This window comes from Vulpes lagopus, chromosome 2 (genome assembly GCF_018345385.1).
Source record: "Vulpes lagopus strain Blue_001 chromosome 2, ASM1834538v1, whole genome shotgun sequence".
Lineage (NCBI taxonomy): Eukaryota > Metazoa > Chordata > Mammalia > Carnivora > Canidae > Vulpes > Vulpes lagopus.
The window spans coordinates 124,996,623-125,021,502 of NC_054825.1; the positions used below are offsets into that span (position 1 = coordinate 124,996,623).

General features: G+C 40.1%; 2 protein-coding genes across 4 annotated transcripts in view; one reads left to right on the forward strand and one right to left on the reverse strand.

Moving 5' to 3' along the window:
* LAMA2 (laminin subunit alpha 2) overlaps positions 1-24,880 on the forward strand; it is a 580,308-nt gene that overhangs the window by 202,649 nt on the left and 352,779 nt on the right. For all 3 annotated transcript variants that reach the window (XM_041737419.1, XM_041737425.1, XM_041737408.1), the window contains exon 5: positions 24,146-24,325. In XM_041737419.1, coding sequence (XP_041593353.1) covers positions 24,146-24,325 — 180 coding nt within the window. The remainder of the gene's footprint in view (positions 1-24,145; positions 24,326-24,880) is intronic.
* Positions 10,155-11,674, reverse strand: LOC121484664 (THO complex subunit 6 homolog). Its single transcript, XM_041744154.1, has 2 exons — positions 11,615-11,674; positions 10,155-10,985 (listed from the first exon to the last, which is right to left on the reverse strand). Exons 1-2 carry the CDS (start codon positions 11,672-11,674, stop codon positions 10,155-10,157), a joined length of 891 nt encoding a protein of 296 aa, XP_041600088.1.

Genomic DNA, 24,880 nt, shown 5'->3' on the forward strand with positions numbered 1-24,880 from the left:
TCCTAAGGAAACACAAAGCATGTTTAATACAAAGTCCTGCCAGTCTATTTTGTCTCGTACCAGCTTTTCCCATGGCAGGCGCGGTGGAGATCTGTACAGAAGGCAGGCCTTTGAATGGTACCAGGTGGTGGTGTCGAGCGCGTGGACCTCGGGAACCAGGCCTGCTTCGGGACCATTGGGCTGTCAGACTGTGGCTGTGTAACCATGGAACCAATCTTTGAAATTCAGTTTCTTGATCTCAAAATGGAGAAGTATAAACACATGCCTTCCAACGGAGGTCGTATTAAATGAGACGATTTGTATAAAATATCTGGCTCAAGGTAGGGCCTCAGCAAATGACAACTATTATTAGCATTTGTCGTTGTGTGTTACATACACAATGCAACCTAGAATTCCTTCTTTTCCTGACTTTCTCGGGCTTTTATGTGGGTGACTGGCAGTTGGGCGATTTGTACAAGGTTTTCCAGAGCTGCAACAGAACTTTGTCTTTTGAAAAACTTGCTCTTTGAGTGGAAGGAGATGAAGGGCTCGAGCTGGCCAAGGACGTTGTAGAGGAAGCCAGAGAAGGCTTCCTTTCTGAGCTTCTGTAGCAGAGACTGTGAAGTGTGTGTGTGCGAAGAAACTTGACTGTTGAAGCAATCCTTCGGAATTCACGAACTAAAATAAGATCTGTGACTTTCAGCTCTTGTGGTGGCTGGGATAAAAGCGTTCATTACCATCGGTGAAATGTTGTTTCAAATGTTGTGAAACTCCTCTCAAAGGGAGCTAGATGTCTTGTTTTTATCCCTCACCCCCAATTATTCACCTTCAAAGATAAAATTTGTAATATTTAGTTAGAGGAATGCGTGGAACATTCTGAATCAGCTCTGAACAGTTCTATAATCTCTTGAGTGTTGCTGGGATATATGTAGAACCAATGCAATTAATGTAAAGGGTTTTTCATTTACTTGGTTTTACAACTCTTGATATCTTTGTTTAAGAGTTAGCTTCATTTTACTTTCAAGGATTAAAAGGCATTTTTCAAGGGAATGTGAGTTAACAGTTTCAGAGAAATGATTCTAATAGCATGGATTTCACATATTGGATCTGAAAATTCAATAATTTTCTTAAGTATATACTTTTGTATGTTCTTATGTTACCTTAAAGAAATTGAGGGTTTGCAGATTGTCTCAGTTTTTGTTCTTTACCCAATACTTAGCAGGGTTGGTACTCAGTAATAGTAGATAATACTAGATGAGTGAAAGAATGAAGAAATGTTAAGATAAAGGAATTTATTACCATTATTTATTAAAGAGATATCCCCTTTTACCTCCACCTAGTCCCAAGAAAAATATCAATGTGGCATACATAACAAAACACGCTCAACTGACACAAATTAAAATTTAACCGAACAACAAAAAATTAAAGAGAAAGGCGTATTTACTGCTCATCTGGACTAAGTTATTGCAATTGAAATCTTAATTTAATTTGGAATTTTTAGACAATTAGGGCAAAAAAAGGAAAATGTAGTTTCCTGTCTAACAAAAGAGAGCATCCAAATTTGCAGGACAAATATTTTCTTGGCAGTGAATTCTCAGAGAAAATTTTAACGCAGTCCATATGTAAAGACTTCAGATAGCAAAAAGTACAAGATTTTGAAGCATACCAAGTACAGGGATCGGTATCACCCATTTCTACCACGTAATAAAGCAAAGGATATAAACAAAATTTTCACTCAGTGATGGTATATGAGTCCCTGAGGAACTAAGATAATATGATTTGATTCCATAATTTTGTGATAGTATAGCTCAGTCCAGGAAGAAGCCGAGAGGATGGATGGGTAGCTTGTCCCTCTCAAATGTCAAGTGCACAGGCAAATCCACAGGATTTAATTACTTACAGGGACTTAGGCATCAATATTCCTTGTTTCTGGGTAGTCTTCTGGGTGATTAATGTGGAGAATGTATTTCCAACCAAATGAAGAGCTAGCTCGCCGCCAAGCAGAAGTGCTTTGTTGGGTGGCTTCTGGTTAGAACCAATATATTTTCCCCAAAGTGGATTTTAAATAATAATAGCTAACATTTATTGATCACTTGTCACCTGTCAGATACGTTTCTAAATGCTTTGATTCTCTTAACCCATCAAACGTTCACAATAAATACATGTAGGAGACATTGTCCGTGTTCCAGTTTTATGAATGAGGAAACTGATGAGTAATATTACTTTGCCCAACACCATCTACAGTAATAAATGGCAGAGCCAAAATTTTAACCCAGGCCGATACACCCAAGTGCTTAGCCACGGTCATGAATTTACCCTCAACTTGCCTATGTAGGTGTATCAGCACGTGGACTCCGCAGATTGGATACCTTAGACTGAACAACAATAACACAAATAGTAACTGAAATCTGCTTGCCTGAAATCAATGTGATTTCCTGCCAAGTATCTGATTATAGAGCAATTGTATTGTGACCAGTAGGCTAAAGTGAAGACAGTAATAAATACTCTGAAGTAGCTAATGAATGGATTAACCTTTTGCATAGTATCAGGCTGAAAAATAGTATTTATCTTATGGAAGTGGCTGTGGTCTACAGGAAAGTGCCTTGGATTTGAGGTAAAATCAGGCCTTAATTCCCAACACTACCATCTTCTCTGCGACCTCCTTGGTTCTACTTTCAATGTGCCTTCTTTGCAGCTCAGTTTTGAACCTGTAGCTTGGTTTAAATTCCTTGCTCGCTCTCTCCCCCACCAGCAGCTTTGTTACGATACCAACTAAAATACTGCAAGTGCATACCCTTGTAGATTCTAAAGCAATCTACAGATGCCCAGTGTTCACACATACTTGCCGTGGGTGAAAGACATGCATCCAATTAATGTACAAGCTGTACCAAGTTATTTTAGTTCAATTAAAAAGACAAGTAGTTTATCTATAGGCCAATTTCGTGGCATTTCAAGTTGGAATTTTATCTGTTATAAATCTGTTCTTAACTACTCTCATTCAGTCTTTGAGGACACTTTAATAGGCTGGAATATATTCAAGAGTATACAGGGCCAGAATCTCTCTAAGAATCAAAAGCTAAGGAGAAACCTTTGAAAGCCATGGGAACTGCCTTATTGTTTTTAACCACTTCCCTCAAGAATGGAAGTGAAGCCAGGACCAGTAGTAATGCTGATGGATCATTGCTCCTTATGGATGATGCATAAGAGCGAGTGACCCAGTGTGAAGTTCCTTAAGGGAACGAAATTCTTATAGAACACTTAAGGTTTTATTTTAATATTTTAAAATGCCACTTAAGAAATAAATGGTATAGAATTATGTAAAATAACTACAAGAGGAGACTTGTGCCATGATGTGTAGGCCAAGATGGAAGACAGAGCCCCTTTTCTTCCTCTGTTCTTTCCACTGCTAACAACTATTTTTAATGCATGTAGGAAAATGTGTATTATGTAATCTTATTTTTTGCACCGATAGAATTTATCCTACATAGTGTTTATGATTTGCTTTTTGACTTATGATGTTGTGGCCTTTTCTTCTCATTTCAGTATTGGTAGATTTACATTATTTTTATTTTAATTGTGATGTGACACGTCATTGAAATGTAGGTATCTTATAATTTGTTTAATCACATCCTGACTGATGGCTTCTTAAGCTATTTCTAGCTTTTCATGGTTATAGGCAATTCTATCATGGACATCTTGTATAAATATGTTTATGTTCTCCTGTGAATATTTCTGTAACTAAGTCTGGTAAGATGAATCAGTAGGTCAAAGGACATATACACATTTGAAACATAATTCCCAGTGTCTATATGCTAATGTCATAAAGAACTTCTATTTATGACCAGAAACTGTCACATTCATAAGAAAAACAAATATGTTGAGAACATTTTTAAAGTTGTCAGAGCAGATTTCAGGATGTTCCAGCCACAGTCCCTCAGATACGTATTTTGGCACATTAAAGGAAAAAGAAAATCAAAAGAAATTATATAAATATCCACAATTCCATTCTATCTCTCTATCCTCAAGAGTCTCCATATAAGAGTCATCATTGATACAGTAAGGTTAGGTGAAAAATTGAGTTTTTAAATGTTTGGGGAATTCTGAACACAGTGAAGATCTATAATGTAATCATTTGTAAAGTTCTAAAAGTTTATTACTCAAAAAAATTTAAAAAAAGGAAAAGTCAAATTCAAATGAAATAAAATAGATAAGCTTTTCTCCATGGAACGTTGCCAGACATAAAAATTGACACAATTGGACTAACACATTTTTGAACTTGCAAGATTTTAGGAGAATCAAACTGAGTAAAAATGTGTAATTATTTTGTAAATAAAAAGTGTATGGGATTCTAGATTAAAAAGTATAGAAAGTGAAATAGCTTTACAATGTTTACTAAGAGATAATAATTAGTGTATCCTAAAGCACCTGAACTTTAGATATGATTTTTACAGGCTTAGAAGTCAGATCCTTCTTTACAGATGACTCCACTTTTGTCTTCAGAGCTATTTTGTTTAAAGGCTGAATTATCCCCCATTGCGTTATCTTTCTAAAGCTTGTCAGTGTGTCTCTTCCAACTGGGTTGGGAAATCTTTAAGGAAACTATTATCCTCCTGAGTCTACCCCGTTTTTGCTCTTGCATTTGCCACAACATAGAACAAAGGCAAAATAGGAACATGTGGAAGTGCGCACTCTAGCATACAAAGGTGCCTGATGTCTTCTCATGTCACTCGCTTATTGCCTTCAATAAAAAATAGCTTCTAAATTGCAAGGATTTTTTTAAGCCACATGAATCAGTATGCTCCTTCAGCTGGACTTTTCAGGAAGACTTGAATGCTAAAATGATTAACAAGATCTGAAGCAAAATTGCACCAAGTGTGTGGTGTGGCAATAGTGGGTGGGAATACATATTAGTATAGAGGCCCCCGCTGAGTGCTAGACAAAGACCTCCTTCCCCATTGTGTCTCACCCATGATGGTGGGCTTGGGATGTATTTTCAGAAATAATTACTTACAGAGCACTTTATAAAAACACATGAATCATCCTCTTCACCGTGTTTGTTCCCGTTTGGGGAAGTTTGTCTACTAGGCTGTTAAATTGAGAGATTTACCAATTTAGTAAGAAAAATATTTACTACTTCTTTGAAGACCTCCAAATCTTTTGCAAATACACTTTCAATTTTTATTACCATCCCCCTTGACACTTGTTTATTATGCATTTTTACTTAATTTGCATAGTTTAATTTAGCATGAGTCACTCCTGTGGGTTAACAACTTTCTATTCTAGTTATATCTAGTCATTGTGTTTTCAAAAGTATGCTTCCCGTTCCAAAGACTTCCCCGAACCTTGCACAGGAGAACTAGCAGAGCACCTTGATCCTGGAGTTAAAACCTGAAAGCTCTGGAAGGAAGTGTGAACAAATAACCCCAAATCTGGAAATTGTATGCTTTAGAAAAATATAAAACCATCCTGTTAGTGAATCTCTAGATTAGATTAGAAACTCTAATACCATCATAAATGGGTTTTAAGAAAATTATATTGGAGCCTTGCAAAGTTTGGAAAAGGCTGCAGATCAAAGAAATTATAAGGTGGTAGCAAATTGTAAATAATATATTTTGAAATTATAATTAAAATTAACCAGAGTCAATTTTCTGAGGCATTGAGCTATTAAAGATTTATGAGTTGCCTAAAATCTCGAATCTTTCGTGAGGTAATCGCTTCAGTGGACATAAAGGAAAGGTATCTTATTTGCTGCTTCACTGCTTAAACCAGCACGAGAAAACCAAATTTGTGATTATTACTCATTATGAGGATGTTTATTGCAAAATACGGTTAGCCCTCAAAATTATATGAAAAAAGATCACTAAATGTTGTTTTAGTCTTTCCTTAAAACTTATAATTAGCAAAACTTACAAGTTCTCTAAACCAGTTAAGCTCTACCTGAATATGTAGGTAAATGCCCTACAGAAACTTTAGGCTTAACTCTATGTAAATCTTGCATCATACCAACTGATACTTTATACATTACTAATAGAATATTGAAGGAAATCAATTTTTTAATCCCATTTGTGCAATCAACATTCAAAATATGATTTTTGAAAAAAATCTTGTATCAGAATTTATTCCATTTGTCAAATGTTCCTGCCTGAAATGACACCGATGTAGACTTCTGAGTTTCTGGATTTCATCCTGGGGAGCTTCAGGGTATAAATAAGCTCATTATCACAAACACAGCCTTATTAACTCTTGTGGTCCAAAGTGTCAATTGAGGAAAATAGAACCCAGAATGCCTTCATACTATTATTTGCTTCATGCCTTTGGAAATCCGGGGGAGGCTCTATAGCACTAGAGAGAACATTGGGAAATAGGATCTATACAATGTTTACCACCAGATTTTTTTTCCAAATGGCACTTATGTGAACAGTTGTAACTTGTATTTTTACGAGGATTGAATGATCCCCGGGTTTGCTGGTTGTGCAGGGCCGTCGTCTGTGGCAAAGTACATCCTCCCCGGTCGGCATAGCTCCAGCACATGCACTTACCGTTGCACTTGAATCCTGGGCTCTATCACTTTCTACTCGTTGCTCCTGGGCAAGCTCACTAAGCTCTCTGAGCCTGTTTCCTCATCTGCAAACATGAAGAATAATAGCAATACGTTCATGGTGCAATTCAATGAGATAAACGTCAATGGTAAAATCAGCACATTAGTGCCTATTTAAAAACTACTACAGCTGAGAGCCATCTGGGTCAGGCGGTGTTTCTTGAACTCCTAGTTATATTGTGGTCAGTAGTCAAGCTCCAGAAGCTTAGGCCTCAAGGGCCAGGTGACAAATCTGATTGTCAGATGACCAACGTCAGTCAGGAAGTGGTTATGAATTTTGAGAGGCGCTGATCGTCTTTGTTCTAGACCATCTGTCCAAGGCTAGTTAGGGAACAGCCTTGGGAAGTAAAGTCAGTGTCTCCCTGTGAATCAAAGCACAGGGTTGCTTATCGCCTTGGGAGATGTCGATGGTGTCTCCCTCCAGAGCAGGGGGCAAGCATGCCATTGCCCCAAGAAAAAGGTATGGTTTTTGTACTGTGCAGAACACCAGAAATCCAACGCTGGGGGTTCCTCACCTTTACTGTGACCCACTGCAGTGCACACATCCACGGGTTCTCGTTTTTGCCTCTCGGCAGGAAGTGGGGTTCAGAGACTGGCACCCAGCAGGCTCATGTTACCCCCCTGTGCCGTGAGTAATACAGTCACTCGGCCCTCTCGTAGAGTCTCATATGTTTTACCAGAATCCATGAAGTGACATCAGGCTAACTTGTTATCTTGCAAATAAGGTAACGTCAGACCCTTCATTGTCTTTTTTTTTTTTTTAAGGCCATTATTAAGATAGATTTCACATGCCACAAAATTCAGAAATCTAAAGTATACGGTTCAGCAGCATTTAGTATCTTCACAGAGTTGTGCAACCATCATCATGATCTAATTTTAGAACTTTTTCAACACCCCCAAAAGGAGCCCCATATGCATCAACAGTCATTTCCCATCCCCGTCCTTCCCTCCCTCTCTTAACTCTTGTTAAGCCGATGTTAGAGCAGGTGGGGGGTGGGGCATGGAAGCAGGAACACAGTCAAGAGGCCTCTGTAGCACTTAGTGAAGGCGAGAGGTGTCTGAAGAGAAGATATATGTTAGAAGTAGAGCCAAGAGGATTTCCTGACCAATGGCATCTGCCAGAAGGATTTGCTGATGGATTTTCCGTGAGGTGCGAGTGAATGAGTAACGGGTGAGTTGGCCATTTCTGGCCTCAGTAGCTGGAAGGATGCAGTTGCCATTAAGTGAATCGGGGACGACTGTGGATGTAGCAAGTTCTGAGGACCAAGAGCTGCACTTAAATTATGTGAAGCTGAAAATGTCCAATGTTACGGTGAAATGGAATAGGCAATATATAGCATTCCAGAGTTCAGATGAGAAAGACTGCTTGAAGATAGGAATTTGGGAATTTAGAGCCGGAGACTGCATGAGATCACCCAGGAAGTACAAAGAGACCAAGAGGAGGAACAGTCCTAGAACTGAGCCCGGAGGCACGTCACCCGGTGAGGTCAGAGAGGGAGGTGAGACCCGTAACATCAAAGAGCAAGACACAGTTTTGGACAGAGATTTCTTCCCAGAACATTGCAAGTGTTACATATTCTCTTTGTTGCCAGATGTGAAAATCATCCTTTGGGAGATGTGCGCTCAGACTTGGTGTGATTTATATAATAGGCAACTATTTGCTAATTCCACTGGCTTCCTGAGAGGGAGGAAAAAACGAATGATTTCAGGAGAAGGGGCTTGAGACCCATAGGTTTTCCAGGCAGGTGCAGAGAAGGCCAACCCTGGCATGCCTCACGCCAACGCAAACAGACGAGTGTATGAGATCTGTATTCCGTAGTGTCACAGCAGATCTTAAATATCATATACTCAAGCATATATCACAGTGGTACATTCCGGATGTATGATCTGAAGGACAAACTCTGGATTTAGGGACTTTCTCTGAAGACCGTTTACAATATTGATTATAGAGTTAGGTTTTGATTCTGGCTTTTGGTTGTATTTATAAAACATCGAAAGACATTTATTTTCAAGTACAGGTTCGTGCATGGTATTGTAAAGGCCTTGCCAGTTGAATTTTACACGTTGAGAAGAAAATGAAGTGCTCACCGCTTCATCCGTATTCGCTTCCTTTGCTGTACTGTGCAGAACACCAGAAATCCTTCACTTTTATGTAAAACCAAGGTGGTGTCTTATAAGATGCCAAACATCTGCGTGAAACTGAAAAAAAAAAAACAAAAACGGTCAGTCATCAATGTTTATTACTATCTGGATATTTGATGTCATGGAAATGATAAATCATAATTAGCATTTCAATTTGTCAAGCAGATGTTCATTGAAATACAGACGCAACCTATCCCACCGGCTGGAAGGACATTTTAGATGACCCATAATTGTTCTTCTGCTTCTCAAAGTTAAAGAGAAACACAGTCTGTTATCATAATCCTTTCAATGGTGTGTAAAGAGGTGTGTCACCTTATGAATTTGCGATTTTGCGTCGACAGGATAATGTGCTGAAATTGATTTCACCTGTTGTGTTTTAAGGCTCCTAATGACCGGAAGCAGTGCCAGGCAGGATTATCCATCAGACTCAGGATTCAAGCGTCTTGCTTATTTTCACCAGGTCCGTTTGTTTGTGTTTTGACTCTAAATCTGTTTTTACGAGTGACATTGACATAGTAAAATCCTGTCCACTGTGCACGAGGACTTGTCTTCAGCGGCCTGCAGGGATCTGATTTTCGGATTAGTGGAGAGATTTCTCAAGTCAAGAATCTCTGGCTCCCAGCTCCTTTCTCAGCTCTTTAGTGTTCCCACTACTCCCCTGGGTGGTCCCCAGGCTGTTCTGCGGCCCACGGGAGCTCTGGGGCTCTGGCTGGTGGAGCAAGTCTGCGGCCAGGCTCCACTAGCTGCACCCTATCCTAGTCCCGGCTCACATTTTCTATTTCTATTCTCACTTTTGATTTTTTTTTGTTTTGACCTCTTTTCCTTTCCCGCAATGATCTTTGGTTTTGAAGCGGTCTTCCTCTTGCCGCTTCAAGGACATGCTCGGGAATAATGAAAAGCACAAGGAGTATTACAATGGTTAGAGAAAAGGCAATATTGTTGTTAAGTAGCACACCTCAAAATTATTAATCTGAAAAAGGACAACACTCATTTAGAGGTATAAATTCTGGGATGCTTATTTTTAAATTGCTCACTAGCTTGTTGATCCCATCTGCATTTGCATTTTTTACCTGAAAAAGGGACAAGATTGTTGGTGGTATATGTGTGCTTCTCCACAGATTGTATATCTCGTTATGATGTTTATGTCCTAAGAGAATGTTTTCCTTTCTCCTTGGCGGTACCATCATGTTGTTTGTTAAATATACTGCTAGAAGGACATAGGAATATAGAAATGTTAGAGAAGAGAGCTAGGTATACACAACGTGGTGAGTTAAAATGGAGAATAAGTAAAATTTACTTATTTTTTTTTTAAAAGAACATACTTTAGAAGGAGCCCAGTGGAGGGCTCTTTTTTTTTTTGAAAATTCACTTATTTTATTAAAAAAAAAAAAGCAATCTAAATCCCTGGGATGGATGGAAGGGGTGTTGCCAGAGGTCAGAAGGACAGGGAGAAGGCGTGGTAGCCGAGATTGGTGAAGACATCCACGCGGCAGCTGTTACCTGCGTCTGTCAGGACCTTGCACTTGGGTGCTGCTGGCTGCTGGTTGAGACTGAGGCTAAGCAGCCCTAGGGAGGAGCCAGGCACCTGCGCCTTGAGCTCCCCACTTAGCTGCCACTGGTTGACACAGCGGCCCTGGCCAGCTGACAGAATCAGGTCCTGGTAGAAGGTGACGTGTTTCTGTGGCGCCCGTATGGGGAAAATAGTCGTGGGTGTGGAGGATCGGAGGTGCCAGAGGGTGAGTGCTGGGCCTCCTCCACAGACCATCCAGTCTGAGTCAGGGGCCAAACAGCCGATCCAACGCCCATTGTGTGGCCTCGAGCACTCCTCATGCTTATATACCTCGATGGTCTGGACTTCCTTGGCTGTGCGGAAGTCCCAAAGTCGCACGGCTCCATCCTCTCCACCTGACAGCACCCCAGGACTCCGCTCCCGCAGTGCCAGGCAGTGGACATAGTCTGTGTGGCCCCGGAGGGCCCGTGTGAAGGTCCCGGTCTCAAGGTCCATCGTATGCAACTGACAGTCTCCCCCTGCCAGGATGAGAGAATTCTCCTTGGGGATGAGAAGCAAAGCATTGGTCTCAGGCACTTCTAGGCTGGTCCTGTATGGGGGCTGACACCGCCACAGCTCCTTACAACCCTTCTTGAGGATCTCTGCCCAAAGCCAGGCCTTCACTTCCCCATCCCCAGCACTGAGCAGATGTCGATCCGTGGAGACCATGCTGTAGACCGGCCCATCATGGGCTTGGAATGTCACCACTGGCTTCTCCTAAAGGAATTTTGAAGAAACAGGGATAGAGATGTAGCAGTAAGGGGAAGGATTATTTCAGTTAAAGCACATTGCCAGAGGATAGGGAGGTCATAAGATCTATTACATTATATATAATCATGATAAAGAAGAAAGGGTGAGAAATAGGAAAGAAGGTGAATTATCAGAAATGAAGCTAAAGAAGGGATAGAATATTGACCAGATTTTCAGAGAAACCTACAAAAAAACCCGTTCCATACTAACACGAGTCACAGGTCCAAGATTTTTCGGAACTAGCTTTCGAAGGATATACTCCGCTACACGGCCGTTGTGGTCTCCCGCCCTGCTCTGTGGAGGGAGGTGATTGGAGCTAGGAAAATCAGTACATCGTCTGTCCACGAGGTAATCAGCCCCTCGAGGGTGCATAGAAGTAAGACTTCAGAGCTTCCTACTTGTGTTTCTCGGAAGACTGCCCTGCCTAGACCTCCAGTAAGGCATGACGTCTCCTATGAATGAGTCTGTGGCTTTATTTCACAGATTATCAGACTTAGAGATACTGACCATGGCCTGAGGGCGGTGAGAGAAGGTCATTCTAGAAGTGGAGAGGTTGGAACCCGGCATTCTTCCCCATGAATATTTGCTGGAATTACACTATACGCTTTTTGTCGTCGTTTTTTCCGAGCGACCACGAAGGCAACACAGACGGGCATGACATATGCTCGTTGTCCACATTGCGGAGGTGTCGTTATTACAGACTGTCTCCAAAAGAGATTGTTAGCTCGCTTCTTATTGTGGAAATAAACACAGTGAGAGGGAAGAAGAAATGAAACCGTCTTCCTGCCATTTCTCATTGGAGCCAGTTTAGAATGAAAACAAACCCAAACACCCTTAAGCCCAGCAGCAACACTTATAACAATTTTCCTAATTTAACTCCTTTTCTTTTTGCTAAGGAGGAACAGTTGTATTTTTGTCATTAATAGCAGAGGGAACGGTGCCTAAACAGCCTATTATAAATTCTTCTGGGAAAGCATATTACAAATAATTGAAAACAAACCTGATTCTGTGAACTTGGCAGCAAATGTATAACAGAAAGCAATTCAGCCCTGGCCCCTGGATGATTGATGAAATGTTTTATTCCCTTTACCTTTCATTCACACTGTGTTTGTCAAGAGGAAAGAGAAAAGGGAATGTTGTGAAGCAAAAGCCACTTTAGACAAATAACTTACAATAATGATCAATGACCTCTGTATCACTGTTTATTCATTTTCAAGCTTTAGTGTTTCTAATATTCACGAGTTGGCGTGAATTCCTGCAGAAGAGGAGGCCCTGAGGTTCAGCGTGTCCCCACCCCCCGCCAGCTAACCCACATCACGAGCTGTATCTGAGCTGCTTGGAGGGCACGGCCCTACAGCTTCCTGTGGTCAGTTATTACTGTGAGTCCAGCAAAGGAACAGGAACACTGTGTACTCAGTAAATCTACAGAAAGCTTCATCCTCTGGTGCGTGGGAGGAGAGGTCCCTTGGTGCACTCTGTTTCTTTGAAGGGACTGGAGATCTGTTGGTGCCGTGCAGATGTCAGGGGGTGTGCAGAGCCAGCATCCTACAAACCCAGTAAATAAATGATTATGATCCAACTCTGTACAGAAGAGGGGAGGAACCTGAACTGAGGATGCTGTGGCCGTGGATCGTGCCTGTGTTGCTGTGGCTCAGCAAAGCCTGTAACGTTGGCACCCAGCCTCCTCGTTGCGGCCCTTTTTAAAAACCTTGGTAGTTTTTTGAATGTTCTGTGCACATCACAGTGCGAGCTGCACACCCGGAGAGTCCAACGAAACCTCCAGCGTGAGGTCAGGTTTGCAGAGTCCCTTCCCACGTCCTTTCCTCCTTCATCTTTGTCTTCTCACCAACTCCTGCCCAGAGATCAGCAGTTCTGCAGCCTCCCCGTCCTGCAGGCCTCATGCTGGCGCTCGGTCACCCGCTCTGTCATCTGGCCTAGCGACCACCGGTCAGCAGGTGGCAATACCGGCTGAACCCCGAGCCCAGCCCCGCGCGGAGCTGCGGTGGGGAGGGGATGAGCCAGGAAGTCCTCCTCCCATCTTTCTTTGTCTTCGACCCTCTGTGAAGCTGGGTATGGGTCAGAAGGCAAGATGCAGGCCCATGTCCTCTTCTCAATGCATGGTCTCCCATGGATACTCTGCCTTTTTAGCGTTGCCAGAATCACCTTTCTATTACGGGAGGGACCTGCTGCTTGTGTTGTCCGAGGCAGCCCAGGGATAGGAGGTGGGGGGGTAACAGGTAGCTTCTGTACAGGGCCCAGCACAGCCTGCTAAGCAGAGACACATGTAACCATTTATATTATCTGTCTGACTTTCTCAAGAGTAACAACTACTAGCACTTAATGGTTTTTCCTGTGTGCTAGGCATTCTCTGCTAAGGTTGGATGAATTATCTCTTTTAATTCAGGAAACAGCACGGGAAGCTTGTAATTGCCTTTTACATAGGAGGCGGAGACACAGAGATTAAGGTGCCTGAATTCAGACAAGTGGTCAGTGGCAGAAGTGGAATTTGAACCCGTGCCATCTGTCCCCAACATATAAGGTCTTAAACTGTCATTAACTACCTGAAAACCGACACAAACACACCCAGTTATACAAAGCATCAGGCACAGGCTTAGCCAATCTAGGGAAGCGTACATGTGCAAACATCCTCATTGTTACACGCAGACTCATTGTTACACGATTTATAATCCTACTGAAATAAAAATCATCCGGTTATGGAAAGATAAAATTTTGTTTTGCAAAAAAGAAAAAAATCTTAATTTATTTGTTCATTGTGTAGTCTTAAGATTGGAGAGGGGGAACCTGTAGTTTCCTCTTACAAAGCTTGGCCAGAGGCCATAATTAAATAATAGGACACATGATTTCACTTGAAAGCATAGAAACTTGACCAACCGTGGATGTACAGTTTCACTGTAAAGATGAAATGAAGCAGGATGACAATTTAAGGGGTTGGGGGACGGAGAGAGGGAGGGGAGAGAGAAGTCAAGAGAGAAGTAAAGATGGAAGAAGACAACACAAAATTAGTAACATGGAAGCAAAAGGAAGATGAGAGAGGAAGGTGGCAGAGTGGGAACATGCGGAGAGGGAGCCCGTCCCTGTGTGAGTAGGCATGTACCCGGGGGAAGGGGGGGGCACGTGGGCAGGCACAGGTGTTGGGGATGGTAGAGATACAGGGAGCCTGGGGGATAAGCTCACTGCGAGCGCCGCGTGTCTGTGCTCAAACTGTGCTCAAACTCTTCTCTAAGTCGCCGTGTGACTCCGTAACCTAACGTCTCTCACATCTTGTTGTTTGTGGTAGAACCTTTCTGAACAATACACTAGTTGAGATCATCCATGGCCACACCAAAATGCTGCTTTTTTAGAAATGGGAGGGGAAAAAATCCAACTAATGTATTTATACAGCTTTTCCTTGATATCCTTGTGACACACCGCACACAACACACACACTCACACAATTGCTCTCTGAGGAACTCGAGTCAGAGAGTAAGAATGGAAGAGAGACTGGATTTCTTTTTCAAGCACACATCTAGGTTTTGTTCCAATCTAATGACACAGGATCTGGCACAGTAGTTAGACCTCCTGCTCCAAGATTTTATTTTAATTTTAAACAAGTGTTCCCACACAAGAACTGAGAACAAAACAGGAAAATGTTGCTTAAGTTTTCCTTTGTGCTCTTATTAGATCTTTCAAGGGTACCGACTGTTCTGTCCTACAGTGTGGGTCACCGTACTCTCGGTTGCTTTTCCTCTGTCTGGGGCTTTCTCTAACAGCTGTCCACAGTGAGGGAGAAGCCTGTTCATTTCACAGATAATTGTTGTGGGTATAAACATACTATTTTCCCCTTCTTCCTATAATGTGAGGTTTTTAGTCCTTTCTACTTAGTAGATTTTACTCTAAACTGTAAATTAATTCTTTTGCATGCCGGTGAATGGTTTTGTTGTTGTTTTTTTTTTTTTAATCAAACACTTCAGTGCAAACTTGTCATAACCGGTTTAATTTATTATGTTTGTAAGACCTTGGGGATTGTTCGTTCTTTCCTGGATAATGGACGCTTTAGATTTCCGAGTCTTGGCCATGTTCTGATTCCAGTTTGGAGCTTTGCCTCTGTTCACCAGGAGGATCTCTATTTACGTGGATCAGAGCCAGGAGGTGTTAATCAGGTCTAAGACTGTCCTTGCCTCAGTGATCCTTTGTCCTTTAATATACTCAGGAGACCAGGCACCGACCCACCTGGCGGTGGGTCCTGAGTGGTGCCCTGGCGCTCAGTAAGCAGTCTACCTCAGGAAGTCCAGCCGGGATAACCCTACTAGGATAAATCTGACTCGAATTTATGAAGAAAAGCCAAGAGCTGGGGAAATCAAACAATATAGAAAATTCCAGGGGACGGAGAGCAGGACACTAAAGAGAAAATGGAATTTAAAGAGTGGAGTCAGTCACAGACAGGACTGGAATGGAAGTAAAGCAAATAAGAGAATGGAGGGAGGAGGGTTCAGGGGAAAGTCCTCTCCCCAGTGGTGAGCTTCTTGTTGCTAGAAGTGTGCAGATAGTGCCTAGATGACTGGCTTTTATTTATTCAACGAAATGCTTATCCAGCCTCTACTTGGTGAGGTAGTATTGTGTTTGAGCCGAGGAGTTCAGCCAACAGAGGTAGACTAGAACTGGAGCAGATCCCAGCTATATGAACGTAGCCCTACTTGGTAAAATGTCGATCTCTCATTTCTTAAAGAGATAATAGCAACAGCCTGAAAAAGGGTTGTGTAAGCTTTCAAGGACTCACTGCTCTATGAGTTAGTGTACGTAGATCATGTAAGAGTGTCTGGTATCCGGTAAGGACACATTAATAACTATTGTTTTTATGTGCAAGGTACCGTGTGTGTATTGCAAAGAAATTTCTGAAATAGCTACGAAGTTGGGATACATGACGAATGAAGCTATTCTCTTAGTCTCTCTCTGGGTGAGGCACACACCAAACAAAATTTGGAGCAAAGTGAAAAGCGAGAGAACTTTCCTTCTGGTGACTTTTGCTCATGGCCTGCTCTGAAGTGACCCCTCTTAGATTCTTCCCCACTGTGACTTTCAGATGATGTCTGTGCCCCTATATAGTCTGAGTTTGACAGCACCAAGATTTAGTGATGGCATGTGCATTTGATAAAATTTAAATGAGAAGCTCCCAAAAGAGATCGAGAAAACCTAATTTTGACAGCTCTCCTTTTATCCTTGAAATATTAAACACTTTAACCAGAAAAAGACAAACACAAGTAATACAAAAAATGTAACTTGGGGTAGTTTTAAAAATTATTATCTGAAAATAATTATAAATTTTAAAATAGATGTATGATGAGCAGCTACATGTCAAGGTTCTTTTAGAGCAAACATCATAAAAAGCTCTTTTAGAGCAAACATTTATGTTGTGTTTAGTAATAGTTTTGCCTTTTTGAAAATTTTAGGGACTGGTTGTTATTGTTCTTTTTATACATCATGACCAGTGGAATGATACCAAGATCTTCCCTTCAGTTATGATGGATTATAGCTCACCCATCTGGGCATGTTTCAGATGAAACTAACCTAAGCTTCTTTTGAACAAGTGGGTTAGAAATAAATGTTTTGCTGGATTGCTTTGAGCTGTACAAAGCAAAAAGACCACCGAAAACTTTTGGGGGAAAAAGGCCATATGAGTTTGGAGACTTTGAGGAAATCAAAACTCCTAAAGCAGCTGAGATTTTGCTTCTATTTTTGATTTTTCTAAAAAAAACTTCACCCTTCTATGTGTTGAGTAGTTTCATAGGAGTTAGTGCTGCCACAGGAAATGCGCTGTTGGTAGAAAGAATAAAAGTAACTCTGATACAAAGTGAGAGAGAGAGGGAAGAGAGAGAGATCTTCTTTGGCCAGTAGAGAAGCTATGCAAATCTTTGGAATACAATAGTTTAACTAGTTTCACTAGGAGAGAAGAAAAATAAAAACATGAAAAATACTCTTTGAAGAGAGCTGATTTTATTATTACTCTGCAATTTATTAATGACTATGGTTTTAACAGTGAAGAATTTATTTAAATAGTTCATGGAAGGTAAAACTTGCATCCAGAAATGACAGATGTAAGAAATGTAATTTGAAGAACAAGAAGATGAAGGTGGAGAAGGAGAAGAAAGAAGAAGGAAGAAGAAGAAAAAAAAAACAAACAAACAGGAGAAAAGCAATCTAAGTTTCAGGGGCTTTTGGAACTCAGTAGGTGTCAAAAGCAAAATATTGTCTTTTCCGGAAAGTGAAAGACCTGTTATGACTAAGTCAAGGGTAGAGTAGTCAATGATAGTAGTCATATGGGTTAAACGGTTCATTAAGCTGACATTTTCCTGTGTTGAAATAGGTTAGTTATGGAAGTTAAAGTCACACACAGTCCTTGACATTTTATATATTAGAATACTATTTTTCAAATGGCTCAGTGGTCATCAACCATGGAAGAGTTGTTGTTTTGCTTAGGTTTGTAAAACCTGTAAACTTCTAATCGTAGTGGGTACTTATTAAGGACCTTCCAAGCTTCCAAGGCAGTACATTGTACTATGCATGGAAAAAGTCTTTGTAGTTCTGCTAAGTAAGAATATTGAAGTACTGGGACACCTGAGAGGCTCAGTGGTTGAGCATCTGCCTTGGGCTCAGGGCATGACCCCGGGGTCCTGGGATCAAGTCCTGCAGGGAGCCTGCTTCTCCCTCTGCGTCTCTCTGTGTCTCTCATGGATAAAGAAATAAAATCTTAAAAAAAAATATTGAGGCATCTGAAGGGATGTACACAAAGTATACTCTATTTTTTGTCTCCTTAGCAATGGCTTTGACTAGTATCTTAAATAATTTTTTGTTGATTTATCCAAATATTAGGGCTACAGAGATACTCATATATCTTTTTAGGTACCTGAACTATTGCTACTCTTGTGAGATTTATTCAATTATGGTAAGCAAAATTCACACTGTAGTTCTGGATGGGTATCCAGTAAATGGATTTAAAAATATACGTAAAATGGATACAAAATCAAATTTTATTCTTTATTTTTTTTGTTTTATTTCAAAATCAAATTTTAAATTACATACACAATACACAATTTGTGAATGTTTGAGGAAAGAGTTAACTCACTGGATGTTCTTTCACAGACTCTAATATTGGGGCTCTGATACTGATTTATTCATTCGATAAGTAATTATCGAGAATCTGCTGTATACTACTATGTTCAGCACCGAGACTATATTGGAAATAAGAAAAAGTTCCCATTCTCATTTTTTAAAAATATTTTATTTATTTATTCATGAGAGACCCAGAGAGAGAGAGGCAGAGACACAGGCAGAGGGAGAAGCAGGCTCCCTGTAGGGAGCCCGATGTGGGACTCGATCCTGGGACCCCTGGATCACCCCCTTAGCCGAAGGCAAATGCTCAACCACTGAGCCCCCCAGGCATCCCAAGTTCGCATCCTCATTTAGCTTACAGTCTAGTAACAGACACAAACAAGAAAAAAAGGATAATAGGGGAGAGTCATGGGAGCTCGGAGAAATCACAGCAGGAGCTCCTAGGCAGGACATGGAGGTGTTCATGGAAGGAAAGAATTGGCATCTCAACTGAGACCTGTAAGGTGTATAAAGTTACATCTGTGCAAACAGAGAGCAATGGGGAGACAGAAAAGAAGTTTGAAAAAGGAGGCCAGAAATGAGAAAGACCACAGCACAAGAGGGGAAGTGATTTGGAATATAGTAAGTAGCCAGTATTTTTAAATAAATGACTAAGTGAATGAATGAGAAATCTTGAAGCGCAAAGGGGCGGACCAGAGATAAAGCTTTGTAAGCATGTGTTAGAAGCCGTCAAAGGACTTCATTTTCTGGATGCACAAATGAGCGGTGTTTACGTTAATAAAAATAATCATAAAAGTTCCAGCTCTCAGTTGGAGCAAATAACAAAATAAGGGGTAAAGGAAATTGGAAAGAGGACTTCAATAAACTGTGTCTGATACAACTAGAAAAAATGGACTGGAAAAACATTGATTTCATAATGCCCCATTTCCTCATCAAGGCCCTAAAGATTCTTGATAGGAAAATCTCTAGTCTGAAATGTTTAAATATTTTATCAACTTGTATTATAAATGATATATTATGTCACATTATTACTCAGTGTATTTTTATTACCAGGGCTTAATTATCATATTTTCGTATTTTTAAGACTTTAAAAATAATGTGTTGACTTGAAAAGGCTTTAAAAACTTGCAGTGAAACTTTTTTGACAAGGTAAGGAAGGTTATGTGTAAGCGATGAATCATGAAATTCTACACCTGAAACCAGTTTTACCATATGTTGACTAACTAGAATCTAAATAAAAACCTGAAATTAAAAAAAATATATATAAGGAAGGTTATTTTTAATAACTACTTGGTTTCATATAATAAAACTAAGCAATCCATAAAGATGATTATGCATCTTAGGAAGAGATGTTCTTCTAGGGGCACCTGGGTGGCTGTCAGTTAAAGGTCTGCCTTCAGCTCAAGTCATGGTCCTGGGATCGAGTCCCACTTTAGGATCCTTGCTCAGTGGAGAGTCTGCTTCTCCCTGTCTCTCTCTCTTTCCCCCTCCTTCTGCTCATGCTCTCTCTTTTTATCTTTCAAATAAATAAAATCTTAAAAAATTTTTTTTAACTTTAAAATTTTTTTAAATTAAAAAATTAAAAAAAAACATTTAAAAACTTTTTTCTTCTAGAAACAAGGTGCTGTGTAATTTTTAATTCTTATTGTTATTGCCCCTTGATGCTGTTTAAGGAATTTATAATTTTAATATAGTTTATTGTTTCTCATCTACTGCTTTCTGAATTATAGTACATCATATTTATAGGCTGGGCACTGATATAGCCAGACATGATTTTCACAAAGAAGGAAGTAACCGGTGGGTAAGATCCATCTTGCTCTAAGAGAATTAAGTCGAGTAGATCCTAGTTTAAATACATTGTCTTATGACTTGGAAATCACAAAATCACACGGATGTGGTCTTCCCAGCTGAGAATGACCTGTCGAAATTAAACTTTGGTGTAATAGAGAATAAAGTTAACTAATGTTAAACTAATATTTAAAAAAAATGTAGTAGATTTAGGTATAAGGAAATCATGGATCAAAGCTGTTAATTGCCTAATTTTTCTCTAAATCAACTTAACTCAAAAGTTGGGTAGAACATGATCCAAAGGATTACTGGCTTTAATTTCAATTTGTGGAAATAGCATACTCAGATTTACTTACCTACTAACACGAGGAAAAATCTGATTGATTATTTTATGAAATTAATTTTTAGGTAGAAAACTAGTTGAATTTGCTAAATATTTAGGATTGACATAAGTCTCATTTATTCAGAAATTTTTACGTAGCACTTAATTTTTGCTACATCCCGTCCTTTATGCTGGGGATTATATCTGTTAACAAAACAGATTAAAAAATTCCTGAATTTTGGGGACTTAGGATCCAAAGAGTGGAGAGAAATCTCATTATCCCAAGTAGGCCAGTGTGCTCGTGGTATGTTAGAAGCATAGAAGCGTGGAGAACCCCGAGGCAGGTCGAAGGAATAGTAAACGCCAGAATAAAGCTTGCACTGTGGTTAGATGGTCACCCCAGGACTCCCCAGCAGGACCTCCTGAGAGCAAGGCTGGAAAGAGATGAGAAAGTGAGAATCTCCTGAGAGAACATCCCAGGCAAGGGACCCCCGAGTGCAGAGTCCCTGAGGTCAAATCCCGTCTGGCCGGAGAAGGTGACGGGGAAAGAATAGGAAAAGAGCTGTCGGACGAATGCTCCCCGTGACAGTGTCGCAGGGCGAAAGTGGCACTGAGGTAAGTGAGGATTTTGTAGTTTGTGGTAAAAACGTTGGCTTTTATTGGTCGTGAGATAGAAAGGCATTGGGAGGTTCTGAGGAAAAGAATGACGTGAACGGGCTTAGATTTTCAAAGGCAGTTGTAGAGAGTGCCCCGCAACCGATGCTTGGAGCATCTGCAGGGCAGGTGCGGACGCGCCCAAGTCAAGGGGAGAAAATACAACATTTGCTCCCGGTCAGGAAACGATGGCCTTTGCGCGGCCTTAAGGAGGGCTTTTGAAGGAGGGTGGAACTGATGGAAGGAGGCTCCACACAACCTGGCCAAACAGCTGCTGCAGTTACATCCTAGAAGCAGCTTGGGACGGGCCTCCTCACAAGACGTCTTGGCAGAGTGGCCTGACAAAAATACCAAAGCAGTGAGGAGGAGCGTCCTCTTGCCGAATCCTTTCTGTCGCCATCATGGGGTTTGTTAACCTAAAGGAGGGCGTGTGCGCCATTTTGTTTAATGTTCCTGCGTGTGTAAGTGAGGAGCTTACTGATGCTGTGTACAGTCCAGATGTGGTTCCCGGAGCATTTACACCAAATAAACCTTCGTAATTTTCAGAAACCTTCATCCTGGACGCGTGGTGATACCCTCCTTTCTTTCAAATAGCACTTTTGGAAGCAATGAAGGGAGAGCCTGGTGAGACCCACATCTAAGCATGAACTCGAGGGCACTGGTGATTCCTTGGACACCAGAATCTCTAAGGGGAACTAATTTTAATCGCTTCATGCATCTATTTGCTCATTCTTTACGTTTAATTGATACCTTCTTAAGCCACAGAGACAACTTAATCTTGAACGTATTTCTGGCTCACCTGTGAGGAACCAGAACTGTAGAATAGACAAGACCTGCTTAAGTCTTCTAGATTCTCCTACATTAAAGGGAAGGTGTTTCAGGCAATTGAGATTCCGTGTTGTAGATTTGACATCCTCAAATGTGTTAAGTGAATTCATTCTCTACGAAATATCCAAGGTAGACTCAATTAACTGGGACATTTTGTATTTTTATCCTGAACCATTTCGAGTTTATTCTTTGTGGCATCAGAATTAGTTCCTCATCTCAGAGTTTGCTATATTTATTTTTCTAGTGATTCAGTAGTTTATTGGCAGTCAGTTTGTAAAATCTCTCTCAGGGATTATCTAAATGCAGGATGTTAGGAATGGAAACACATATCATTGCCTCCCCTGTCAAGAAACATAATTAACACACATGATTTACCATCTTGCAAGAGTGGATGAGAATTCCTGTGGGTGACCTCAAGTGACAGTTTCTCGGCGTATGTACGCATTGACGTGTCCTGGGACGGTCCTCAGCCCAGCACACATTCTTCTCTCCTTGCATCCCTGTCTCTTTAGCCTCCTGTGAGTGTTCGCGTGTGTGTCTGACTGTGTGTCTGTCTGCCTGTCTGTCTCCATGTGTGTGTTTTCCATCTAAAACCTACCAGTTTCAAGTTTTTAATAATTTTGGCTTAATTTATCACATAGGGAATACTGCCTCTATCAAGTAAAGGAAAAGTAAAAGTACTGGATTTCTTCCCCTTCCTTTGAGTGTATTGAGAATTTCCTCACTCCTTTTTATCATGCACATAATTCACTGTAGAGATGTCTAACTTACTTAACCAGTCACACATTATTGATGGATATTAGACTGATTCCAATCTTTTGCTATTACCAAAAAATGCCATAGGAATATACATATATTATATATATGTGATATATATGTAGGATATTTCCCATAGGAATGTACATATATCATATATATATATATATATATATATATATATATATATATATATATGATAGAAATGTAGGATCTTCCCCAGAAATGGAATTTCTAGGTTGAAATTCTAGGCATTTTTAATGTTGATAGTTACTGCTGAATTCACCTTCCTGGTGGTTTGCACCATTTTATACTCACACCTGTGAGAATGCCTATATCTCCTTAGTTTTGACATCAGGGAGTATTAGAAGTATTTTGGGGTGTTGACAGCATGAAAACAGGAAAAAGTTTATTACTGTATTTTAAATGAGCAGTCCTGCTATTATGAGTGAGGTCCACTGTCTTATCAAAAGCTTAATGGCCCCTAATATTTCCTTTTCTTCAAATAGTCCCTTTATATTTTTTGTGTTTTGGTGTTAATTGTTGGTCTTTTTTTTTCTTATTGATTTATAGGAGCCCTTCAAGTATTAGGGAAATACTTTTTTTAGCTGTAATGGGAATACTTTTGGTTTATTTATTTATTTATTTATTTATTTATGATAGTCACAGAGAGAGAGAGAGAGGCAGAGACACAGGCAGAGGGAGAAGCAGGCTCCATGCACCGGGAGCCTGATGTGGGATTCGATCCCGGGTCTCCAGGATCGCGCCCTGGGCCAAAGGCAGGCGCCAAACCGCTGCGCCACCCAGGGATCCCTACTTTTGGTTTTATCAGTTTTCCCTCATTCAAATTCTCTGCTCCCTTGAGTCTCTGTGAGAGGATGGTGGCTTTGTGCACCTTTAGAGGGTAGTTCTTGCTAATTTCTCTATTTTTTACATGATTTGATTTTATTTCTTCTGGTATTAATTATGCTAAATTAATTTCCTTAAAAAAAATCACCATTCCATCCAGGTTTCAATGTATTTTCATAGACTGTGTTTTTCATAGAATTATGTTAAATCTTTGGTAGGTTTTTGTCTTCTTGATCTATCAATTTCTGAAAACCAAATTACAAAAAAACAACCTATTGAAATCTCTCACTGTGATTGTAGATTTGTCTAGTTTTCTTGAAATGTCAATTTTTGCTTTATATATATTTTAAGGCTGTATAATTAGAGACTTTCAATCTTAGGAGTACTTTAAGTACCTGTATTATCTGAAATTTGTAACTTCTTTAGACCAAGTTTTCTGGTTCCCCACCATATACCAGATTCTTAAATAACTTTAGGGCATAACAATTTTCAGAAAAAGAATGATTGACTTAAGATTTTATGAAGATCCTAGCAAAATCAAGTAGGTGCAATGCCTTGGAACAAAAGAATATGGGGAATGGCGATATATAGAGAATGCCTAAAATATAAATAAATGAATATGTATATATATATACATATATATATATCAAAAGGTCTGTAAACTTCCTCAATTACTTCACTATCTTCCAGTGAGTAAATATGAACCTGTATCTGCCTAATTGAGAGAAGTGAAGCTTAACTATTTTCTCAAGAAAACTTAGAAAAAGCCAGATACTTTATTTTTGGTAACCTTTATTGTTAAATTATTTCCCATATTGTGTAGATTCACATCTCTTTGATCAACGGGAGACCAAGTGCAGATGATCCTTCTCCTGAACTGCTAGAATTTACCTCTGCTCGCTATATTCGCCTGAGATTTCAAAGAATCCGTACCTTGAATGCTGACTTGATGATGTTTGCTCACAAAGACCCAAGGGAAATTGATCCTATTGTCACAAGAAGGGTAAGTCATGCTGAGTCATGCTGCAGTCTGTAAATGATACTCGTAATTGTTAAATAATTTATTGTTAAATCACCTTTAAAGATATCTTTTGGTGATTTGTAGGAGAGATTGTTACCAGACTAAAATTCAACAAAACCTGGAATCTGTTGTCCAAGCCAAGCTCTGCCATTTATTGGGGAACATTGATCAAACTTTTTTAGCATTTCTAAACTTTAATTTCCTCATTTGTAAAACCAAGATTATAATGCCTCATTCATAATCTTACTTTTGGCGACTGAATTATTTTTTGTCACTTTCAGTGAGCTGTACTACTATCATAATTGGCACTGGGGAGTTACCACAGGAAATGGAGTGGCTTTGGAACATTTTTGGCCACCATCCACACTAAGAAATATATTTTCTATCATAAATCAGTACACACATACACATACACAGTATAATATATCTTACACTTTAATGTGAATAAAATTAGCTGGCGATATTGGGGAAAAGCACATTCTGACTCAGTAGGTCTAGGGCAGAGTTGAAAAACAATAATTCTAGCAAGTATTTAGG